Consider the following 23,784-nt stretch of genomic DNA (forward strand, 5'->3'; position numbering starts at 1 on the left):
TCAAATAAGGGTAGGAGTTTCTACTGATTAAAAAAATATGTAATAGAATCTTGAAGCCTTCAAAAGGCCAATGCTTCATCTAGTTAAAATATAAGTTTATTTTCCTTCACATTTTAACAGTTAAAATATAAGTATAATTTTTTCCACTCTGTTTTTTTGTTAGTTAGTTTGTTTGTTTTTGTTTTTGAGATAGGATTTTTCTGTCTCTCAACCTGGCTATAAACTGAATCCCAAATGCTGACATTTACAAGTGTGTACTACTAGGTCTGGCTGTTTCTTCAAATTTGTAGAGAAAGTAGTAAGTCCATGAACTTGTATGGAGTACTCTGGACTTTTCTTCTTAAACTGGAAAATTCCTTGTGGATTTATGTACCATCCTAGAAATCAAAAAAAATGGCAGGAGAGGCTTGGTGTTCCAGGGGTAATGCCGCAAGTTGACAAGAGCCAATATTTCTTCCTTCACCTTGGTCTTGGCTGCGTGAGTTGCAGTACTGTGGTACTGTGGCTTCCGATTTTAATATTTTCAAAGTCCCTTTGAGGCTCTCAGTGAAACTGCAGAGCAGTCTGTCTTTTGGAACACACACCTTGATCAGGAAACGTTTTGTTGTTGTTCTTTCTTTTCTTTTTTCTCTTCTGAGACTGGGTCTGTGGTTCAGGCTGGCCTCAATCTCTTGTCGGTCCTCCTGCCTGTGCAGCCCAGGCACTGAGATTATGAACGTGACCTGCTGTGTTTGGCACAGTGAAACTTTTTCAACATAGAAATTCCTCTGAAAAATTGATCTGTATCACTTTATTAAAGTGACATGCACACGCTACTATAACATACAAAGTGGGTAAGGTTGGCATAAAAAATAAACTCTGGCTAGCATTCCGTCTTGCTGAGCCCTTCCTGCATCCCAGTCTGTGGCTCTGCACCTAGCAGCAAACACTGTCCTAAGTCACTGACAACATGCAGTCACTAAAAACGTGTGTATGTGTGTGTGTGTGTGTGTGTGTGTGTGTGTGAGAGAGAGAGAGAGAGAGAGAGAGAGAGAGAGAGAGAGAGAGAGAGAGAGAGAATATATGTGGCAGAGGGAGGTGTGGAAGAGTTCTAAAAAAGCCCTGACATTCTCTGGGAGTTTTGTTTTTCAAATTTCCCGTTAATCGTTTCTCATGGGGATTCAAGCCCAAATGCTTTATAGACTTCCTGCATCCCCGGACAGCCTGTTCCTTTTCATGTCTGTATTACACACATGTGACGTTTTTATTTTTACAGTCTTCTTACAGAGTTCTTTGGTCTTATGTTATATTTACGGAACAGCTTCGTAGTTATATCAAATGACTTTATGTTAAAATCTATACCAGCTTCAGCTTTCTTCCTGGGTTATAAAGGGCTGTCTTTGTTCTGTTTTTCATTTGGAACAGTTAGGCATCTGAAGGAATAGTTTACTTGATGGCTTGTTCGGACTCTCGCCTGTTTACTACATGTGTGTCATTGGCCTGCGCTAAAAACTTGGAGTTGTGCCGCCGTGGCATTCTTTTGTCTTGGACAAGTGTAGAGACAAGTGCAGACCTGCGGCAGAAACCTAGGCTCAGAGTGAATTCCCAAAGCAGTAAGACTAAACTGTTGATGCTCACCTCTGTTGTCTAGGGTTTCTAAAATGGATTCTAATATGGAAGCCTGTATTCGACACACAGTGCTGGGAAGGATCAGACATGATGTTCCTTCTCCGCAGACACTCTCCCAGAGGCTGGCTTCTGTGGCAGGCATGTTGTTAATCTCCTTCTGGACCTGCTGTTTTCAGAACTAGTACCACCCCATTATTTCTCTCAGGTTATCAGAACTACTTACTGAAGGTGCAGTTTCCATCTTGGGGCGGGGATGCTTACGGGTGATGGTGCGTCTCTTGTTCTGTGGAACCTGCCACTATCAGAGTCATGTTTTCACCTGTAAACACAGAAGACGTCATCTGTAAGCGTGCAGCAAGGGCTCCATCTGAAGCCGACAGTGCTTCAGGCGGCTCTACGAGGCTGAAACAGAATGCGGCGAGTCGCCAGCTTGCTAGAGAGGAGCGGTTTCTTAGGTGGAGTGATTTGTCGGGGAGTAGCTGCCTGCTAACATGATTTGACTCGATCCTGTGGTGCTGGAGACAGAACCAGGGGCCTTCAGAGTGCTAAAGAAGTGACCACTGCTGGCACTGCCCTTAGCAACACCTCCTCCCCATAACTTTAAATGACAGCTTAGGAAGTTCCTGGAGATTGCAGTCTCTTGAATGTTAAGTGTAATGCATACCTGGATGGTTCATGAAGTACTTAAGTTGGAATTGAGCACACTAAGTCCTGAGGTATTGCCTGAGTACATCTCTGTGTATAGTCTGCCATGTTGCCCCATGGTATGTGAATCTTTTTCAGAAGGTGGCATATTCATCCCCTAAGATGGTTATTAATCTGTTGGTGTCACTTAAAGACAGTGCCTTGTTCAGTTCAGTTTTAAATGCATGGAATCATAGGCCTTAAAGACCAATGACCAACTTGGTAGGACCCGACGCTTAGCCATACTGCAGTCACTTTATCTGCCTCTCTTCTCTTCACACATTAAGCATAAGGACATCTTGCCTAAAACTTTCTGTAGTTTGCTTTTCTATGAAAAACTTTCCTAGTTTGCTTCTGGGTCCGCTGGGAAGTTCCCAGGAGGTGTCTAGGTTGTAAGAGTCCTGGCTCGTTGGCATGATATATCCTTCAAACCATGTATAAGCAGCATTAGCAGAAACCTTAAAGGGGATCAGGAAGAATGGTCTCATCTTTGCCTTGTTCCCATCTTAGTAAAACCCACTGATTCTCCCCCCTTCAGGGATTACGAGCTATGCTCAGCGCCTGGATCTTCTCAATAAGATGAGGGGGTGATGGAGGGCCTGGCACCTGTCCAGAGGCCCTGCCAATAGAAGCGTTCACTCTGCCAGCTTCAGGCCCAGGTCTGCTGTAAACTGCTATTAAATCACTTGGCACTTTCTTGGGATCTGTATTAGCACTCTTTGTTTTGTTTTGTTTGTTTGTTTTTGTTGGTTAGTTTTTGAGACAGGGTCTCACTGTATAGCTCAAAGAAACTTGCTATGTGGAAGAGGCTGGCCTTGAACTCACATAGATCTTTCTCTTCTGCCCCTAAGTGCTGGGATCAAAGGTGTGCATCTCCATGCCCAGTTGTTTTTGATCTTAAAAACTGGAAGCACTTAATGGTTATTTTGTTTGATTTCAGCTTCGGGATATTGACAGTCAGGGAAATGTGGTTTCTTTCTCAGTTCTAGTTTTGGGAACTTAGTGTCTGGAGAAGCGAGCCGAGAAACACCTGCCAAGCCCTCCTTCCAGGCTCTGTGAGGCAGGCCCTGTGAGCTGGGGTGTAAATGGCTCAAGACCTCTTGCTATCGTGCTTTGTAGAAATGTAGAATTTTAAAAGATTATTTGCAGTTGGTAGATTGCACTGTAAAATTGAAAAGTATACAGTTGCTAACAATTTGTGTTATTTTCCTTTGTTGCTTATTTCTGTTACACAGGGGACACAGACCCTTCTGAGACATTTCATTGTTTGCTTGACGACAGTATTACTGGCGGCCTCTGTCTGACAGCATTTGCCACCACCATTGCTGCATACATGTTAGAATAGCACGGCTCAGTCCACTCTGTTGAGCATTACAGGGCTCAGCTGGAATGAACACGCATGTAGGAAATGCACACAGGAGCCTTGGGTCCTGGAGGCCTGTTTGCAGGTGTGGCTGAGGCCCTTCACTTAGCTTCTGCTGGTTTTGTGTGTCTTTGTGGATTGGAAAGACTAAACATAAAACTCTGTGGGACTAGTCGTAGTATGTGCCTGTGGGTAGTCCTGATGCTGGGCAGATGTGGGAAGGAGCATCATAGAGTTCAGGGTCGTCCTTGGCTGCTACATAAATGAGTTTGAGGCCAGCCTGAGCTACGTGAGAGCCTGCCTAAAAATATATATATTTAAGAGGTTCACTGGTTCAGAGCACTGGGTGTTCTTCCAGAGGAACAGAATTTGGTTATTAGCATCCATAGTAGGCGACTCAAAATTGCCTGTAGTTCTAGTGCTAAAGGGTCTAGCACCCTCTTCTGGCCTCCACAGGCATCTGCACACACATCATACCACAAACCACCTTCTTTTTTTTTTTTTTTTTTTTTTTTTTTAAAGAAGCTTTAGTTTATTTTGCTACTGATTATCTCTGGTTCTAAACATAAAATCTTGGGTTAAAATGAGTTTCTTAGAATTATTCCCTTTATTCACCAAAATAATCAAATTGGTCCCCCTTCCTTTTCTTTTTTTTAAGCAGGTTTTGTTTTTATGAGCTGGGTCTTGTGTTCTTCAGACCGGCTTTAAACTACTAGTTACAACAGTCTCCTCATGTGTCAACCTCCTGCATAGCTAGGCCTACAGGCACATGCTGCCACATCTGGCTTAAGTTTGCATTTAAGAGCAACCCAATAATTTCCCATGAGTCCTATCAGAACTTCTGTTTTCAAAAGAGCCTCCTAAACTGGAGTTTTATTTAGGCCGGTTGGTAGAGCGCCTGCCTAGCATACCAATCCGAGGTTTGAGTTCCATTACTACCTAAACCAGGAGTGTGGCTCAAACCTGTAATCCTCTACCTAGGAATGTAGAGGCAGGGTGATCAAGAAGTTCAAAGTGTCATCCTTGGCAAGTTAAGGGCCAGTCTGAGGTAACAGACCCAGTCTTGGGGAAAAAAATGAAAATTGTGATGGATGGGAAGTGACCGTGGGTGATTTTACATGTGTGCTAGGAGGTTGAATCACAGTGAGCCCGGCAGTTACATGATTTAAGGCGTGAACATGATTTAAAAGGTAAATAACATTAAAGAACAAACTCTTGTTTCTCATTCAGTTAATCTCTAATGTAGTAAAAGCATGTGTCTGCCATGGCGTGATTGCAGTGTCTATACACCGGTGTCTGCACAGGAAGAGGGGGCAGGCTCCTGTGTGTGAGTTTGGATGGGTGATAACAAGGACTTGACAGAGTACCCAGTCCCCCAGAGGAGCCGCTGTCTGGGTGTGTGCCCCCCTTGCTTCTTGTACTGAACTGTGCATCTCCTGTTACTCAGTGTCACCACTTTGTATAAGGAGATCGTTAGACAGGTGTGAGCAAAACCTGCCCACAAGAGTAACTGTCAGGGCGCCAGTAATGGTATGACTCAGGTTAGTTTAGTTTACTCTAAGACCTGCAAAGTATTCCAATCTCTCTTTGTTCTTTCCTGAAAAAGCAATTACTATGGTAACTGCTAACAGTCCTTACATTAGTTGTTCTTACTGCTGGACAGAATGGTCATCTCAGCTAGCTCCCCAGTAGCACAACTGCAGAGACAAAGGGCGTGTGGCTTTAGGGCTGGTGAACCCGGTGCAGAGTCTTGAGTTCTGCCTTTGGGTGACAAATGTCATGAAGTTAGGGAGGTGGGGCAAAGGACGCATATGCACTTTGAGGGCTTTCTGATGCACTGCTGTTCAAAGAAAAGATGGCCGTTCGCCGGGTGCCATTTGCTGGCATTGCAAGGGACTGCCCCAAGTTACCCGTGAGGGGCCCTTATTTCTGTTGCTTCTAAGCTTTATGCAAAAGCGTCGTTAACTTCTATAAAGATCATGTGTATTTTAAGAAAATGATGCGGTTTTTAAAACTTTTATGTAAGAACTGACAGAGGGATTTGCTTGTATGTAGGATGCTGGCTTTAAGAAAGCACTCTGGCACGTTTACTCCACGTCCAGAGCTATCGAGATCTGTCTATAGATAGATACATGTGCAACTAGATATGGACAACAATTGTATTTTTTTAAAATAAATATTTTTAACAAAATGACTTGGAGTGATTATTTCCTTCCCCTCCCTCACATCCGCCACAGCAGTCGGTGATATTTTCATCCATGCTAGCTGGGTAAGGAAAGAATTCAGTAGGTATCCTGAAATGCGGTCTTCAGCCGCTTGTTATGTCTCCATAAAACATTTAAAGCCAGCTCAGAAGAGGAGGAGGGTGAGATGATTGTCGTCGTGGGAGGACAGTGGGCTGGAAACACTTTGTCATGTGACATCTTTAAAACTGTATCACATTTATTTATTTTATGTCTGGGTGTGTATGTGCAGGTGTGCCCTGGTGCACGCATGCAGTCAGGACAGCTTTTGGGAATCAGTGTCTGTCTTATGTGTGTCCTGGGGGTCAGAGGCTTGGTGGTATGTCCTTTATTCTCTGGGCCATCTTGCTGGTCCTGAAATGTGTGTGCTTCAGCATGTGTGTGTGTGTGTGTGTGTGTGTGTGTGTGTGTGTGTGTGTGTGTGTGTTTTAAAATGTCGCAGCCGTTCCTCCTTTTATGTTTTCAGACATTGTCTCGTGTAGCTTTGGCTGCTCTGGACCTTGATAGCCTTGTGGTCCTCCTGCCTCAGCCTCCTGAGTGCTAGTTACAGATGTTACCACAGTGCTTGGCCTCCCTAGCCCCCTTTCTTTGGAGAGCTTGTGAGAAGAAAATTAGAGACCGGTTAATTTAGCAGTGAAATTAAGAGTTTTTAGAATTGGCTTGGAACATGGGCGGCCTGAGCACATCAACGAGTGCAAGTTCACTCCAGATGGAAACACCAAGAGCACACCCGATGGCTGCTGTGCAGGAGTCAGGCCCTGGGAGTGTCTTCAGGCAGGGCTTGACCACACCATCGAGCTGATGAAGGGCTCTCCTGGGAATCTGCTCAATGCATTACGTCGTGGTACACTAAGCTCAGAGGATCTGAGAACTACAGTTTTGCTTCTTGCAGCCTCAGTGCATTTTAGAATACCCAAAGCTCCAGGTCCTTCAGTGGAAAAGCCTGAGTAAGCCACCATTTCAGCCTCTCCAGCTGTTGGCACTAGAGATGAGGTATGCTGACTGCAGGTCCTATTTCATCTGTGTTTCATCGAGGTGTCTAATGGCAAACATCCTCACACTGGCACTCTGGGCTTTCTCAGGTAGGAGCCAATGCTTCAGAATCCTGGGATCACACACTCATCATCACAGTACACCTGCCACTGAAGGGATCGTGTAGTGACTTCATCAGAGTCACTCAGAAGTGCAGTGGTCTGTCATAGTGGAAGACTCACAGAAGTAAAGGATTCCAACAGCTGTGGAGGCTCCTGGCGGATGTGGCCATGGTATGGGATGGCATGTGTGTTGATCCCATATGTTTTGAACACATTGGTCATTGACCAAAGTCCCTCTCCCATCTGGCCCAGTGTTTTCTCAGTCCTCTCACAAGCACTGACATCTCCTTGAGATGCTCTTCCCATACCTTCCATGAAAGCACTTTGACTGCTGAATGGGTCCCTACCTCTGGCTTCTCATGTTTACAGCATCAATTCTTTCCCTAAAGCTCTAGGTTTTGAAGAATCTCCAGGCTCCATCTTTCAGTCCCTACAACCACTAACTAGATGATTTCATTCCTTCTTTGTGAACACTGTAAGTTACATAATTTCTCTTTAAACTCTAGCTACCAAGTCTAGCAGCTGACTTGATATCCAAGCCAAAAACTGATGTGCGGAACTGTTTTTTAAAAAGACATGGCCTCAGGCTGGCAAGATAGTTCAGTGGTTAAGAGCAGTGACTGCTCTTCGAGAGGTCCTGAGTTCAATTCCCAGCAACCACATGGTGGCTCACAACCAACTGTAATGGAATCTGATGCCTTCTTCTGGTGTGTCTGAAGACAACTACAGCATACTCGGGCGACCCCCAAAGGGGTCACAACCCATGTGTTGGGAATGGCTGCTCTTCTCAGAGATGGGAGGAAGAGACAGAAGAATCCACCAGAAGCGAGCCTGACTTGTGCAGTAGCAAAGAACCCTTCTCAGACAAGACGGAAAGGCAGGGACCAACACCTCAAGTTGTCCTCTGACCTCCACAGGCGTGGTATGGCATGTAAGAGTTATATAAACCTTAGTTCACAGTCCTTTCCCATAATGCATCTGATCTTCATATATTCATTTAATAATACAGGAATGGTAGTAAATAGGGATTTTCCCTAAGACTTCATTTGTAGGGCATAGTTTGCTTTACTGTATATGAGCCCCAAACCAGTCCAGGCTTAATGGGCCACTGTTCCAGATCCCAAGGTGTTTCAGATGTGTTTGGCCACAGAAGGGAAATTACTAAGGATCGCAAGGGCGCGCCAGGTTAGAGTTGCCAGTTGCTTTATTTAAGGAGGCGTGTGCAGCCTGATGGTAGCAAGGTCTCCGCTTGTTAAGGACTGTATGTATAGCCAAGTGGCGTCTTCCCTGTGCTTGCCTGCCTCAAAATGGCCTCACACCCAGGCACAGGTCCGATGCCTTCGGCTTGAGACCGGTATCTTTCTCATACACCCAATCCAACAGCAAATTCTCTCAGACCTTCCAGCTGAATTCACCCTTACCATTTCCAGTGCTTCCAACATGGCCCAAGTTACTGTCTGTCACCTCTCCAGCCCTGCAGTTGTATCTGAGCCGACCTCAGCCCCACCATCTTCAAACAGCTGGAGTGACGGTTTTAAATGTGTGGACCATGCCATGTAATGGTCTGCTGATGAGCTCATGTCCCCCAGAAAAAGCTACATTCTTACCCCAGTTGTGTGACCCGGGCCCGGCCAGGTTGCCACCCTGTTTCTTGACACTGCCTGCCTGCTTTGCAGTTGCTCCAGACCAGCCTGCCAGCTGCTCCTCAGATTCTATGAAACATTCCAATTCAAGGCCCTTCCCCTTGCTGTAGCCTCTGCCTGTCAGGAATATTCCTAGGTACCCACCCTCCTGGCTTGCTCCTGGGAAGCACCTGTCCTCTTGGTAAAGTAGCCTGGGCATCTTTTGTCATCCCCACGCCCACCCCTTCCCTGCTGTTTCTGTGGCTTTGACCTTGCAGTCCCCGTGAGACAGGAACTCTCATTCACTGCTGAAACTGCACCGGAGCCTCTGCTTTGACATGGTGGGTGGGTGTGTTTGTTTATTTGTTTGTTTGTTTGATTAAATGCAATCTCTGTAAGAAACTTGTGAGCTGAGGATATAGCTCAGCGGGTAGAGTGCCTGCCTCTCCTGTGTACTCTAAACTTGGTCCCCAGATGCACATACAATGGCTATAGTGATACATGTCTGCAATCCTAGCACTTGGGGTGTGGAAATAGGAAAATCAGGAGTTCAAGGTGATTTGAACCACAAAGCAAAATTTAGTCTATCTTGGGCAATATAAAACCTGTTTCGAAAAGACAAAATAAACAAATAACAACAAACAAACCCCCTTATGTCACCGTGCTTTCCTCTAGGGAGCAAGGTGTGTGGTGGCTTAGATTCCCAAGTCTGCAGAAGGAATCTGAGAACAGGGAGACATCATAACACTCTGAAATGACAAACATTTTGACAGCTAGAAGTGTGGCTTAGTGGTGAGTCTTGCCTAGATTACATGAAGCCCAGATACCATCCCTAGCCTTGCCCCATACTCCAAACATGTTCATACACACACACATATATACATACATACACATACATATATAGTGGTCATGTGTGTGAGTGCGCGCACATGCGCATCACGTGAACCTATAAGAGAGGCCTGTCTCTGGGGACCATTAAACCATTTGATCTTCAGTATAAATGGTCAACTGCACTGGGTGGTGGTGGCGCACGCCTTTGATCCCAGTACTTGGGAGGCAGAGGCAGGCAGATTTCTGAGTTCGAGGTCAGCCTGGTCTACAAAGTGAGTTCCAGGACAGCCAGGTCTACACAGAGAAACCCTGTCTCAAAAAAACCAAATAAATAAATAAATAAATAAATAAATAAATAAATAAATGGTCAACTGCCCTTCAAGATGCATAACACACTTACTAGGTTTAAAATATTTTATTTTAGGAAAGTATTAGATTCTTTTAAATTTATTTTCTGTATTAACACATCAATCATCACCAATGTAGGTATAACCAATGATTCTTCTTTCTAGATTTGTATAAAAAGGATGTTTTCTTGAAAAAAAAAACTACAAGAAAAATACAACAACTTTCTCTTTGCCCAGGTCAGTCACCATAGTTAGATTTCCCAGTTAGATTTTAATTTGGCTAGTATGAGGTACTTTTACAAGTATTTATAAATATAGTTAAAAGGATTTGCTTAGGCCATCAGTGTTTCAAAGTTAAATTTGTTTGACTTAAAGTATGTACCAAATGTAGATGGCTTCTAAGCTGCTTATGAGGCGTTAAAAGTAATAACAGTAAAAACGTGAACATTTGGAAGGCAGTTCCCACATAGGGCGTGTAGCAGATGCTCCATACACTCTTACACTCCCTCAGAATTCCTGTGAGGTAGGGTGCTTTTAGAAATGCCAACATACTGGTAAAAAACAAGCAAGGCTGGAGATGGGAGACAGGGGGGCTTCCGGGGGTCACACCTAGATGGTCCGTCTCTGCTCTGCTGGTGTCTGGTGTGTGAACTACAGCCCTTGGGCCATGATCCACTCCTCACATGAACACATGTGTATGCGCAGAGAATGCACGGATAAACCAATGACTGTGACAGAACATTCATCCCTCCCAGAAGCCTCTGTGACAGCCATGTCGGTGATGCCAGAAGCCTTGCACAGGCTGGGGAGCCTTCTTGTATTCTCTGTATTACTAGCCTACGATCTGTATAGAAGAGGGCACTCCTGACAGATACTGATTTCTGCATACTGACTCGGCTCTCGGTATACTGCATGGCTTGAATTATACAATAGTCCTAAATTTATATGGAGAAAAAAGACCTTGACTCAGTATAAAATTTTCATCTATAAAAGGTATAAAATTCCAAATGAGCTATTGTTTAAAATTCTTCTGTACCTTGAGGATCTTGGTGAGGAACAATAGGCTGTCCACTTGATCCTCCCCGTGTTTCCTGAACCAATTAGCACTGCCCATTAGCAGCGAGTTGCTGGAAAACCTGTTTGTTCCCCGGGGCACAGCTTTTGACATTTCTGGGCCATAGTTGACCTCAGACTACCAGCCACCAGCCGGCTGACTTGGAGAGCTGGGGAAGGAAACCAGCAGTATTCTGTCACAGAAATGTCACCGCCTTGGTTCCAGGGACACTCCTGAGCAGCTTCTAAGAGGCTTATGGGGCTCAGAAGCATCAGTCGTGTAAAATTATACAGCGATGATTTGAGTATTATCTTTGTTTAGTTACAAGTTATTTTTTAAGCTGGGTGGTGGCAGTACACACCTATAATCCCAGCACTTTGGGAGGCAGAGGCAGGCGATCTCTGTGAGTTTGAGGCTAGCCTGGTCTATAGACTGGGTTCCAAGACAGCCTGGTCTACAGAGTGAGTTCTAGGACAGCTGGGGCTATACAGAGAAATGTCATCTCAATGGTAATAAAAATAATAATCTAAGTCTTAGTCATAGCTACTAGCTCTCAAAATGAAGATTTAACAGTCAGCTTTCTAAAGGTTGGCTGAGTTAGCCCGGTGCAACACTGAACTAGGGTCTCAGAGCAAGATTCAACATTTCCTTTGTTGTCTTAGGACACAAATAAACTGATTTCTGCAGGACGGAAATGTGAGGGACTTGGGACCATGGGTAAGTAAGGAAAGAGCACATAAATCTTTTTTAACATGCCAGAAGGTTTTGATTGATTTAAAATATATCTACACCTAGCAATGATTAATGACTTACGATTTTAGCATGTTTTTCAAACCTCAACTAAAAGTGATCTCAAACCCAGAGTTTAGCCCATGCGTGGGGTGTGGAGAGGGGTGAGGGCTGTCTTTCATCTTCCTGTCTGGTTGTCAGGACAACAAGTCCAGACCAGAGAGGAAGAACACTAAAGTGTCAGGCAGGTTCTGGGTTTGTCCAGGGAAGACTCAGGGAAGGAAGACACAAGAAGGCGGCAAGAGAAGCCTCCTGTGCGACCCTGGCTTCCTGTGTCAGTCTGGTCACCCTGTTGCTCAGAAGCTGAGCTCTTCACCTCTGGTAGCGCTCAGAGTTCTCCACACCAAGGGCTTTGTCTTGGGTAAGAACTAGGAAAGAAAACATAAACAGCACGGGTAGCAAATGTGGGCGGCCCCAGCTTCCTCCTCAACAGCTCGCTCTCGAGAGAAAGCAAGCAAGCTTTAGGCTTTTCTGCTGTTTTGGCGCTTGCTAGGGTGCAGGCTCACCCACGCTCTCACAGGTGCACACACGCACACGTAGGGCACTGTGGGAAATCAGATCAAGTTCTGGTGAAGTGCGAATAGAGACAGTTAATTGAGACTAGTGTCTAGGGCTGGGGGGGGGGAAAGCCTATTTGTCTCCCATAAGAAAGGAACATGGGAACTGTGAATATTATTTGATATTCACAATCACCTCATCATCATCGTTATCATCATCATCCTCTTTGTCTTCTTCAAAGGCATAGTCTTTATTGGGATATTTATTGTGTGTGTGTGTGTGTGGTGGGGGAATATGCATGCCACAGTCAGTATTCGTGTGGAAGTCAGAGGACACCTTACAGGAGTCAGTTCTCTATTTCCACCATGTGAGTCTCAGGGAGTGAACTCAGTCTTGGTGGCATCAGTGTCACTCTTACATGCTGAGCCGTCTTGACTATGTGTTAAGTGATGCTCTCTATACAGGGACTGGCTTGGTATAAGCTACCACCTGCCATCTCAGAAGCTGTTCTGGGAGGCGGTTGTGGCCTCTCTTCTTGCTGGACCTCTGTAGTCAATTTTTGATTTTGTCTTGAGGTGGTTTTTGTTGAGATAGAGTCTTACTGTGTAACCTATGAGTACCCTGATCTAGAACTCACTTAGTAGACCAGGCTTGCCTCGAACTCACAGAGATCTACCTGCCTTTGTCTCCCTAGCACTGGGATCAAAGGCATGTGCCACCACGTTCGGCTATGCATGAGGGTTGTGAGGAGTTCTTCAATCTTTTTGTGTTATTCTGTTTTCAAAGAGAGAGTGCTGACACAGCTTCGGTAACTTCTGCTAAGAACAGCCTGTTATGGCTGTAGTCACCAGGCAAGGAACTTGCACAGTTACAAAAATAGCCTTGGTGCTACCCCGGCCCGGGGTCTCCAGGTTGGACACTATCCTTGGGAGTGTCTCTGTCCTGAAGGAACTTTCTTCTGCTATTCCCCCCACCCCCAAAATCTTTTTCGAAGAAGAAATTGGACAAGAATCAAAACCCCAAACTGTAAGAAAGGGGCCAGTTAGGCCACTGGGCCAGGTTTCAGCCAGGAAGGCAGGCTCTGCCCTCTCACACACTCAGATTTTGGCACTAGGATCCACTGTAAAGGGGTTACAGGAAGACAGGTTCACTGTCCGTGCCCCTCCGCTAATGGAGAAGTCGTGAGTCAGCCTGTTCACCCTCTGTTGCCTTCAGACTCCGGTGGACAATCACAGGGAAATCAGGAAGAGGGGAAAGGGAAGCCGTAGGAAAATAAACACTTCCTTGCATTTCATTTGGAGCAGAACAGTGCTTCCGATGGTTAGGACACAGTCTCTCCCCTCCCTGCTCTGTTTCCCCCCTTCTGTGTAGAAACAAATTTTCTTCTTACCTGATGAGAGTTCAGGGTGTATCCTGTGGAAAAACAGGAGCAAGATGTAGAAGATAAAAGCCAGGCAGCCAAAGATCACACCACAGACCAGGAAACTGTAACTGCCCTGGGCCTGAAAGATCTGCCAGAGAGGAACACAACAGCTGTTAAACCCCGCCTGGCGGTGCTCAAGAAAATGGCTGCCCTGGGCCCTTGTCAGCGTCTCAGTCAAGTTGGGGCCATCCTACCAGACACAGGAATGTGGGGGAGATCTCCCCAAAGTCTACAAATCTGGTGAAGACAAATCCTCCTGTAAACCAGGGCTGGACCTGTCTATACTTCAAATACTCTTTCAGCCCCATGTTCTAAAACTTCCTGGAAGACGCCGTGTGATCATTGATATTTCAAACTCATGAGATGTTTCTATACCCGTAAGCCTAACTGGAACTCTGGAGAAGGTGTGTGAGTGTGTGTGTATGAGTGTGTGTGTGTGTGTGTGTGTGTGTCTGAGAGAGAGATAGAGAGACAGAGACAGAGACAGAATCAACTTTATTATGAAATTTAGAATATGTCAAAGTAGCAAATAGAATTTTTATAGGCCACCAACTTAAGAAATCATTACACCACATCAAGTGGCAGATCTCTGAGTGAGCTATAGGGGGCCTGCACCGAGAAACCAAAAAATGGAAGGAAGGAAGGAAGGACAAAGGAAGGAAGGACAGATGAACGAACAAAAGAAAGAAAGAAAGAAAGAAAGAAAGAAAGAAAGAAAGAAAGAAAGAAAGAAAGAAAGGAAGGAAGGAAGGAAGGAAGGAAGGAAGGAAGGAAGGAAGGAAGGAAGGAAGGAAGAAAGAAAGAAAGAAAGAAAGAAAGAAAGAAAGAAAGAAAGAAAGAAAGAAAGAAAGAAAGAAAGAAAGGCAAGCTAGCACACCAAATCAGACCTCACACATAGCATTTCAATGCACAGGACATCCAGAATGTAACCCTCATTCATCAGGCTGGGAGAGAGAGAAAGGAGGCTCCAGTGGCTATGAGGACGTGTGTGTGTGTGTGTGTGTGTGTGTGTGTGTGTGTGTGTGTGTGTGTACTATACAATGCAGGCTCTGCTTCATTGCTGGCTGTTACTAAAAGCCAGCTGACCTAGGGCAAGCTGCTAAGTTTATTTATGTCTCAGGATCCTGTGCCATGAAAACACTGGCATCTGTGTTATGGAAGTCAAGGAAAGTAATGTTGGTTTTGATTTTTGACTTCTTGGGAAACAAATGTAACACTGTCACATTGACAGAAAGCTAGGAAGGGGTCAGGGCAGGCACTGGGCATGAATGGGGTCCTGGGTAGCACTGCTACAGACTGGGAGACATGAATCTGGGCAGGATGGATTAGGAACACTGCCGGCATCAGGGCACACCAACTAGGCTTTGAGAGCCAACAGTATTCCCATGGGGGCAGGGGCCCTGGCCCTAGGCCCAGACAGTCCTGTTTGCTTTGGATTCATGCATTTGGTCATTAAGGTCTCCATATCCCACATCCAGAGACCTGGGTTTTGAGTCTGGCTGGTTTGGAAAGGGAAGCAGCTAGCCCCAGCCTGGTGGGTTCCTGCAGGCTATGCAGAACTCAGGAAGTGACAGCTTAGACTTGAAGCTGCTGGCTGTATCTTCTCACCTTCTTAGAGGGGTACTCCTCCTCTAACCCCCCCCAGAGGACCCCCACCTACCAAGCCAACCAGCATCTGCAGGACCATCTCGCCAATTCCTGCCCCAGTCACCAGCACTGTGGTCGCACAACCTGGCCAAACGAGAAAGGAAGGCTGAGTGAGAGCACGCTGAGGATGCAGGTGTGAGCTGTCGGCGTCCAGAACACTCTGGGATGCCGCTGGAAGGTGTGAGCGGCCACCACGGAATAGGGCATGTGGGACCTTGTCACCAGACAGGCATAAGATTGGTAAGGAGCTCCCCCTGCCCCCACCCCTGGAATCTCAGAGTTGAGGACAGCAGGAGTGGAGCTGGTCCCTACCTGCCTCTACCTGCTCTGGACCTCGTAACCATGACACTCTACTGAGCACCATGGGCACTGGGTCACGGAGCATAAACACCTGGAGTTCTCCATGCTAATGAGGTACCTAGATAAGTTCAGAGTGTTCAGCCAATGAGCTTCCTCTCCTGGGCATTCCTTCCCAAAAAAGGTATTTAGTCCCTGTTTCAACCTGAGTAAGGAGAATGCATTCATATCCACCATCAAACAAGGCAGTATGAACAAGCCAGGATCTTTCATTAAAGATCTCCATGGGGAAGGCCTTCGTCTTAAAAGGCATCACCCAAACTCCAGAGGAAGGCCTTCTCTCTTCCAGCCCCTTCTTACTCTGAATCAGATCAGGTCTCCTAGTCCCCGGCTCTGCCGTTCCCTTTCTGCCCCGTGTGTGGACGCCCTGAGGAGAAGCATGGAGCAGGGACCCCTGTTCCTGACTCCAGTGGTACACGGACAGCACCCAGGTACAGGAGAGACTGGGAACCACAGCATCCATCCCAGAATCCCTGTTTCTCCTTCTGACGAAGGAAAGCGCAGACTGTGGACCATCAGTTTTGGATTTTGTTCTGCCTTCTTCCGGCAGGGTGCCAGTGGCGTTTTGAGTACCTCAGTGGAAAAACAGGACTGTGGGTTCTTAAGACACCTTGGACTTTGACCTGTGACTACTTTGGGACTGTTTCTACTCTTTTTTTTTTCTTAAGATTTATTTATTATTATATCTAAGTACACTGTAGCTGTCTTGAGACACACCAGAAGAGGGCATCAGATCTCATTACATATGATTGTGAACCACCATGTGGTTGCTGGGATTTGAACTCAGGACCTTTGGAAGAGCAGTCAGTGCTCTTAACTGCTGAGCCATCTCACTAGCCCCTATTGTTTTTATTCTGTTTATATGTCTCTTGTTCTCAAACCTTCAATCATTCATAGTTATAGAGCCTGGCATTTAGAACTCTTCTCGGTCTGACCATAGTCTGCCTTTCCAGAAAGATCTCCAGAGACCTTCAGAGCCTAAGCTTAGCATCAGATACAGAATCTAAGGCCAGTTATAACACCCCCTGCTGTTTGCGCTTTGGCATTTCTAGAGTCCTGACCCAGGACGGTATTTCAGGACAAGTCTAAGTGCTTTATGTGGTTTGCAAGGTCATCTTTCACACTGCTGGCTCCGGAGCTACCTTTCAGGCAGGATAAACTGTGGTCACAGCCTTTGTCACGGCCTGTCTCTGATTGGTCCATTACCTGCCTGCTGAAGATTCTCCTTCTAACAGTTTATGTGTGGTGTGTCTGAGTTTAGAGTTCCTTTGGGAATATTTTCCACAGCCCCTACACCTGGAATGGCAGCTTCTCCTCCAGTCCTAACTGTTCCTGATCCCTGCCCAATCTGAACCCATTAGCTGATAGCCTTCCTTCTCCACCAGACAATATTCCAGGAGGGTTACTGCCCCGCCCCCTTGGCTCCCTGGCACACGCCAGAGCTTTTCACTAGTACTGTGGCCAAGGATTGCACATCTACTGAGGGCTGCACTTCTGCCCACATCTTTCTGTCTCCCTCAAGCCAGTCCCCGTCTCTCTGCCTGTGCTTGCGCCTTGTCCCTTGTTTCTCTGGCACATCAGAGCACACCCTCCCTCAGCAGCTCTCCCTCTCCTTTTCTCTTTCCTCAGTCCAGGGCGGCTCACATCTGACCAGATTTCCAGATTGAACACTGCCCACTCCCATCTCTGAATTCCGAGGGCTCCCATCTGCTCTGTGCATTGTTTTGAAACACCCCGACATCCTTGTGTGTACATCAGGGATAGTGCCACAGACGGAGAGGTAGGGAGGCCTGCGAGCTGCCAGGGGTGCCAATCAACCGAGAGCTTTACATTTCTCCCACATTCCTATGGGGTCAGCATTTGGTTTGCGGTTGTTTCTGTGGTGCTGGGGAGCAAAGCCAGAGTCTTCCACATGAAGGCGAGAAGTGCTCAGCCACTGAGGTACGACCCAGCTCAACAGACCTAGGCGCTGCCACCTCCTCTTTCTCCTCCCCCCTCTCCCCCACCTTCTTCACCTTCCTCTTCCTTCTTCTTCCTCCTCTTCCTTCTCTTTTGAGATCAGGCCTAACCATGTAGCTCTGGCTGGCCTAGAATTCGTAGAGATGTGGCTGCTTCTGCCTCCCAGATGTTATTAGTATTACAGGTGTGAGCCACCATGTGACAGACAAGAAAACTGAGGTTCTGGGTCTGGAGAGATGGCTCAGAGGTTAAGAGTACTGGCTGCTCTTCCAGAGGTCCTGAGTTCAATTCCCAGCAACCACATGGTGGCTCACAACCATCTGTGATGCAATCTGATGCCCTCTTCTGGTGTTTTTGAAGACAGCTACAGTGTACTCATATATGTAAAATAAAAAAAAAAAATTTCTTTTAAAAAATGGGAAAAAAGGAAAACTGAGGCTCAATGAGAAGAAATGATGTCACTTGAGGTCATAGACCTGCAAGTATGGAGGTATCCCTTGTGTTTGTGGATGCTTGTGTCATGATGACCTCAAAGCCTACACTCTCTTTGTCCTTTTCTGGGACTGTGTTGGAGAGGATATACCCTAGGTCCAGAAGCTGTGAGATGGGTCATATAGCAGGGACAGGCCTGAGTCAGTGGAGCACAGAGAACAGAGCACCCTTTTCTATGGAGACCAGACATACTTCCTGGAAGGGCATGGGGTGGGCATGGCGGAACCGTTGGAGGCAGTCCAGACCAGCTGTGGCTGTGGCCAAAGCATGGCAGCTCAGAGTAATTTCTGTGTCATCAAGGAAGTCCCAGTAGTTAGTGTGGCTAGACTGCTGCTCTGAGAGGCTCTAGAGGGAAGGAGCTCCCTAGCGGTGTGGAAGCCAGCTGTGCTTCAGAGGACCCTCTGCCGCAGCACCGAGAGTCACCTTGTGACGTCAGAACAGGCCACATCTCCACTCAGAGGCGCCTGGGCCCAGGGTGCAGTGTGGAACCACAGGGGTCATAACACTCAGCCAGTGGGGTTGGGCAAGACTGAAGGGAAAGGAGACGAGTCCAGCACTGTTAAATATGATGAGCGAATAAATGATGGGAGTGACTGACTCCCAGCCCAGGCTGTGGGAAGTGACAGGAAGGTGGAGCTGGGGGGTGAGGGTCATGCAGGGGAGCTCACCAGACTGGAGGGTCAGCCCGTCTCTCAAAACTGACATGAGCGGCTGAGAGATGGCTCAGCGGTTAAGAGCACCAGCTGCTCTTCCAGAGGACCTGAGTTCAAATGCCAGCACCCACATGGTGGCTCACAACCATCTGTGATGGGATCTGATGTCCTTTTCTGGTGTATCTGAAAACAGATACAGTGTACCCAATATACAATCAATCAATCAATCAATCAATAAAAAATCTTTAAAAAAAACAGACATGAGGTTCCCTCACTTAATTGACTCTCCTGACGGGCAGCGGTGGTAGCACAGGCCTTTAATCCTAGCACTTGGGAGGCAGAGGCAGGCGGATTTCTGAGTTCGAGGCCAGCCTGGTCTGGTCAACAGAATGAGTTCCAGGATAGCCAGGGCTACACAGAGAAACCCTGTCTTGAAACCCCCCCCCCCAAAAAAAATTGACTCTCCTGAGAGTTTGAGTATGTTGCCCGCCCAGGAGTTGCCTCCCCTGCCGCCAGGATGAGCTGGGGAAGGGACCGTGTTCTTCATGATGTTCTCAGTAGCACACAGATGCATTCTCAGGATGGGTGCTGCCACTGGCTGATGCTGCTTCTGCCCTCACTTCCGTCATGGCCAGGGCTGCTCCTGAACCACCGGCCAAAAGCATTTCCCCTGATTTGAGCTGTATCTCGGGCAGGTGTTGAACCCTTTTAGAGGACCCTGAAGCTAGAAAACTCAAAGACGCTTGATACGTTGACTCATTTTACCACGCGAATTGTTTTTCATCTAAATTACAGATCAGACACTACGACAGCCAAAATGTTAGTTGTAGATCCATAGACAGTACCGTGCAGTCATGAAGAAGAAAGAGGAAATGGATAAGGAAACCACAAGACTTCCCTGAGGCCTGCGAGGGCACATGCAAGACACGCAAGCCACGGGCAGGATATCCGTGACCAAACACGGCTGTTCCCAACCATGCCAGGAGGTGTTTTGATCTTCCTGGTAAAGAGAAAGGCCAGGCCTGGAATCCTGCAGCAAGCTGGGGCCGGGAGAGGAGGTGTCCACCTGCGGCAGGAAGTGTGCTCCGGGGTTTCCTCTGTCACTTACCTTTATACTGGAGGATGTCCTCGGTATAAGCCAGCATACTGGGGAAGGTGCTACTCAGAAAGAGCCCCAGGCTTGCAGTCCCCACAAACAGGAAGATGACATTGTAGGAGAAGATAAGCAGCATCAGGAATGTCACCACCACTCCCACCTGTCACAGCAGAGGCAGAAGCAATTAGAGAGGCCACAAGGCTTGGGGCATCTCTGAGAAAGGAAAGGAAGGAACACTTGCGCCGGCAGTGGCATCCTTGCTGGCCCCAGGAGGACTGAGTGGTCCACTGCGCCACCATGTGGTCTCACTGATACCTGCAACGTTCCTGGTTTAGGATCTAGGAAGTCTAGAGAGTTGAGCCTGCCTGCACGCATGCGCAGCTGCACCCTCCCGCCCCAAGACCCAGTAAACGCTAGGGAATGAGCACTGAGGGTCCCCAACGTTTTCTTTGAATCCAGATCATCCACATTCCCTCTCCTCGTGGTGGAGGTGTGGGTTCTAACACCCCCACTCTTCCGTTCTCTTCCTCCGATATCTGAGTTCTAGCGTCCAGAGTGAGAAAGCCATGCACCAGCAGGATGGGTGGCTGACCCTGGGTCCCTACTCCCTGGGAATTCAACACAAACACCCAGGAGGATCAATGCTATGGCAACCAGCTTGGTGCCCCTGAGATCTGACTTAAATCTCACTGGAAAAAAAAAATCCCAGGAGAACGTTGTGGCCCATGCGCTGGAGTTAACAAATGGATCAGATCCCCAGCTCAGATCTCTGTGACTCACCAAGGTCCCTACCGCACAGGCAGAATTTTGCTTAAACAACCCAGTTTCTGAACTCTTAAAAAAAAATTTTTTTTTTAATGTAAGCATTGAATGATTTCTATACAAACCACAGCTGGGAAGAAAGCAGAGCTACACAAGACTTGGAATTTGCAGTCCCCGCCCCCCCCCCCCCCCCCACCACTGCAGGTCCTAGCTTCGAGCCTCCCAGCTGTGGAGCCCTGAAGTAGCTGTCTCTATGAGCCCTACATTCTTATCTTTACACCAGTAGCTGGTGTGAGGTCTCAAACCAGGGACAAATAGCTGAGGTGCTTATTAACACATTGAATCGGACTGACTACCAGGTTCTCCCGGCATCCCCCAGTCCCTGCCTGTCACAGACATGGCTGGCATATCCCACCTTCTACCCTAAACATCTCCGGCTCAGGGGCTGAGGTTCCCTTCCCCACAGCTGCCCTTCCCTGTATAATCCATACATTTTAGTTACATGGTCTCTTTTTGGTCTACCCTCTACTCTCCTGGCCTCTTGGTCTGGCTCTCCCCCTCTTCTTTCCCCTATCCCCTCACAGGGTCATGATGTTTACTCTGGACTCTCCCATTGGCCCCTATCTCTGTCTGGCTATGCTCTCCCTTTTATCCACAATAAAACTTTCCTCTACCATTACCAAGGAGTAGTTATGCCTTTCTTTTCTTTTTTCTTTTCTTTTTTGTTTTTTGGATTTTGTTTTTTCGAGACTCGGTTTCTCTGTATAACTCTGGCTGTCCTGGAACTCACTCTGTAGACCAGGCCCGCCTCAAAGTCAGAAATCCACCTGCCTCTGTCTCCCAGAGTGCTGGGATTACAGGCGTGCACCACCACCACCTGGCTTCCTTTCCTTTCCTTTCCTTTCCTTTCCTTTCCTTTCCTTTCCTTTCCTTTCCTTTCCTTTCCTTTCCTTTCCTTTCCTTTCCTTTCCTTTCCTTTCCTTTCCTTTCTCCCTCCCTCCCTCCCTCCCTCCCTCCCTCCCTCCTTTCTTTCTTTCTTTCTTTCTTTCTTCCTTCCTTCCTTTCTTTCTTTCTTTCTTTCTTTCTTTCTTTCTTTCTTTCTTTCTTTCTTTCTTTCTTTCTTTCTTTCTTCCTTCCTTCCTTCCTTCCTTTCTTTCTTCCTTTCTTTCTTTCTCTCTCAGTTAGCAAGGGGATGCCAAGGCTGATGGTGAAATGATACAATAGACTTCAAACTGTTGAGTTTCCAACAAATATTATATTACTCTAGCATTTCCATGTGGTTTCCCCCAAAGGCTGGGAGACAAACCCAAGGCTCAGTGCAGGTTTGGTAAGTACTCTACCACCGAGCTACAGGCACTGCTCTGTGTTCTATAGAAACCTCATGTTATTTATCAAGTCCTAGCTTGGTAGGGTAAATGTTCCTGTGTTTGGGCTGGGCATGTAGGTCAGAGTTATAACACTTTCTCTGGACACCCAAGGCCCTGGGTTTGATCCCCAGAGCTATGAAACAGATAACATTCCAGGTAAATATCTGCATATCTGTTTCTAGGAACATATGTACACAGACCTTAAAATCACAACTAGTTCATAACCCACAAGGACCATGCAGGCTGAAAGGACCTTCAGAGAGTCACAACGGGATCCTGGGGAACTTTTCTCACACTGGAAGAGGGAGGCACAAGAACCCCATTAGCTCTGCCTCAAGATCTCTCAGAAGGGTGCATTCTAGAATCATCCCCAGATTCACCCTTCCTGCCCAAGCAAATGTCACCAAGAAACAGTGACTGAAGATGAACACATCCCTTCTCCCTGGAGAGGCAACTTGAAGGACTTCTTTCAAGTGGTAAAAATATAAGGCATTGGGCTATGGTGGTGCACTCCGCTATCCTGGGGCTCAGGTGTCTGAGGCAGGAGGAACATGAATAGAAGCCTGAGCTATAGAATAAGATCTTATCTCAAACAAAACCAGAAAAGCAGGGGCTGGAGAGATAACTCACAGTTAAAGAGCACTGGCTGCTCTTTCAGAGGACATGGGTTTGAGTCCCAGTACCTATATGATGACTCACTGTCAACTCCAGTATCAGGAGGGTTGATGCCCTCTTCTGGCCTTCGTGGGCACCAGGCATGCACAGACAAACATGCACAGACAAACACCCATACACAACACCCCGGAACCCACATAAAAGTGGAAAGAAAAAAACCAAACCATCAACATTGTTTTCTGGCTTCCACAGACATACCATGGTCCATGTGTGTGCCCCGATGTCTCTATGTCTCTCTCTCTCTCTCTCTCTCTCTCTCACACACACACACACACACACACACACAAATGATGATGATGAATTAAGAGCAGAAATCACAGATATATTTATGGTTCCAAATACAACATAGTTTTTGTTTGGCAAAGATTTCCCGCCCCCCCCCCCCCAGCTCTATTTATTCTTTCTTCCTCCTTGCTCAGTTTCCAAGCATATCCAGGATTTTATCCTGGGGGTTCTGTCTACATCCCATTCGTCACAGTCACAAGATTCAAATGTCTCCATGCTAGGGATGCTTATTGTCCTAAAAACCAAGATGTTGGTCCAGAACTCCAGACAGGCATATGAAGCTGCTCTACCAATGCAGTGTCTCTTGGACCACTGACAGCGTGAGCCATACTGAACTGGAGTTTCTCTACCTGTCTTTCTCTGCCCAGCAACTAACTGTCCGTCCCATTCCTCCCTTCTCTGCTGCCCACCAGTTGTGTTCAGAACTTGGCTCCCGGGTCCAGTATATAGCTCAGTGGTAGCACATCCTTAGCTGCACCAAACTCCACTCCCCAACCCCCCACCCCACCCCCGACACCAAAGACTCAGCTTCGTCTGTAACTAGGAAACAAAGCAGGTATCGTTGCTGGAGTCTGCTGGACATTGATGCTGCTTAACAAGAGACGCTGAAATCCATCCTGACCCAATGGTCGTCCAATGGAACTCAGAACTCAGAAGCTATGAAAGCCTTTGACTAGCTCTAAGCTTGTGTTCTTCCACCCAGCTATGAGGAGCTGTGTTTGTCAAGGTGGTGGAGCCTCTGGGCCAGAGCACACCGACCTGATGACTAGGAGGAAGGAGGTGATAGGTGGGCTGGGGGAAACTCCCATAGGGTGTTCAGGTGCTGCTGTGCACTGATTAAGGACTAGTGTGAAGAATCTCAGAGGGCTCAAGATGTCCTCAAAGACGACTTTAAACACAAGAAGTGAGCAAAGGAAATACTCAGCTCTAAGGGG

At 47.0% G+C, this 23,784-nt stretch overlaps 1 protein-coding gene across 1 annotated transcript in view; it reads right to left on the reverse strand.

Moving 5' to 3' along the window:
* Positions 1–9,879: 9,879 nt before the first annotated feature.
* Mfsd4a (major facilitator superfamily domain containing 4A) overlaps positions 9,880–23,784 on the reverse strand; it is a 30,492-nt gene continuing 16,587 nt past the window's right edge. The window contains exons 7-10 of the mRNA XM_052201001.1: positions 19,773–19,920; positions 15,217–15,287; positions 13,524–13,644; positions 9,880–12,003 (exon numbers count right to left, since the gene is read on the reverse strand). Coding sequence (XP_052056961.1) covers positions 11,948–12,003; positions 13,524–13,644; positions 15,217–15,287; positions 19,773–19,920 — 396 coding nt within the window. The 3' untranslated portion in view covers positions 9,880–11,947. The remainder of the gene's footprint in view (positions 12,004–13,523; positions 13,645–15,216; positions 15,288–19,772; positions 19,921–23,784) is intronic.

This window comes from Apodemus sylvaticus, chromosome 12 (assembly GCF_947179515.1).
Source record: "Apodemus sylvaticus chromosome 12, mApoSyl1.1, whole genome shotgun sequence".
NCBI lineage: Eukaryota > Metazoa > Chordata > Mammalia > Rodentia > Muridae > Apodemus > Apodemus sylvaticus.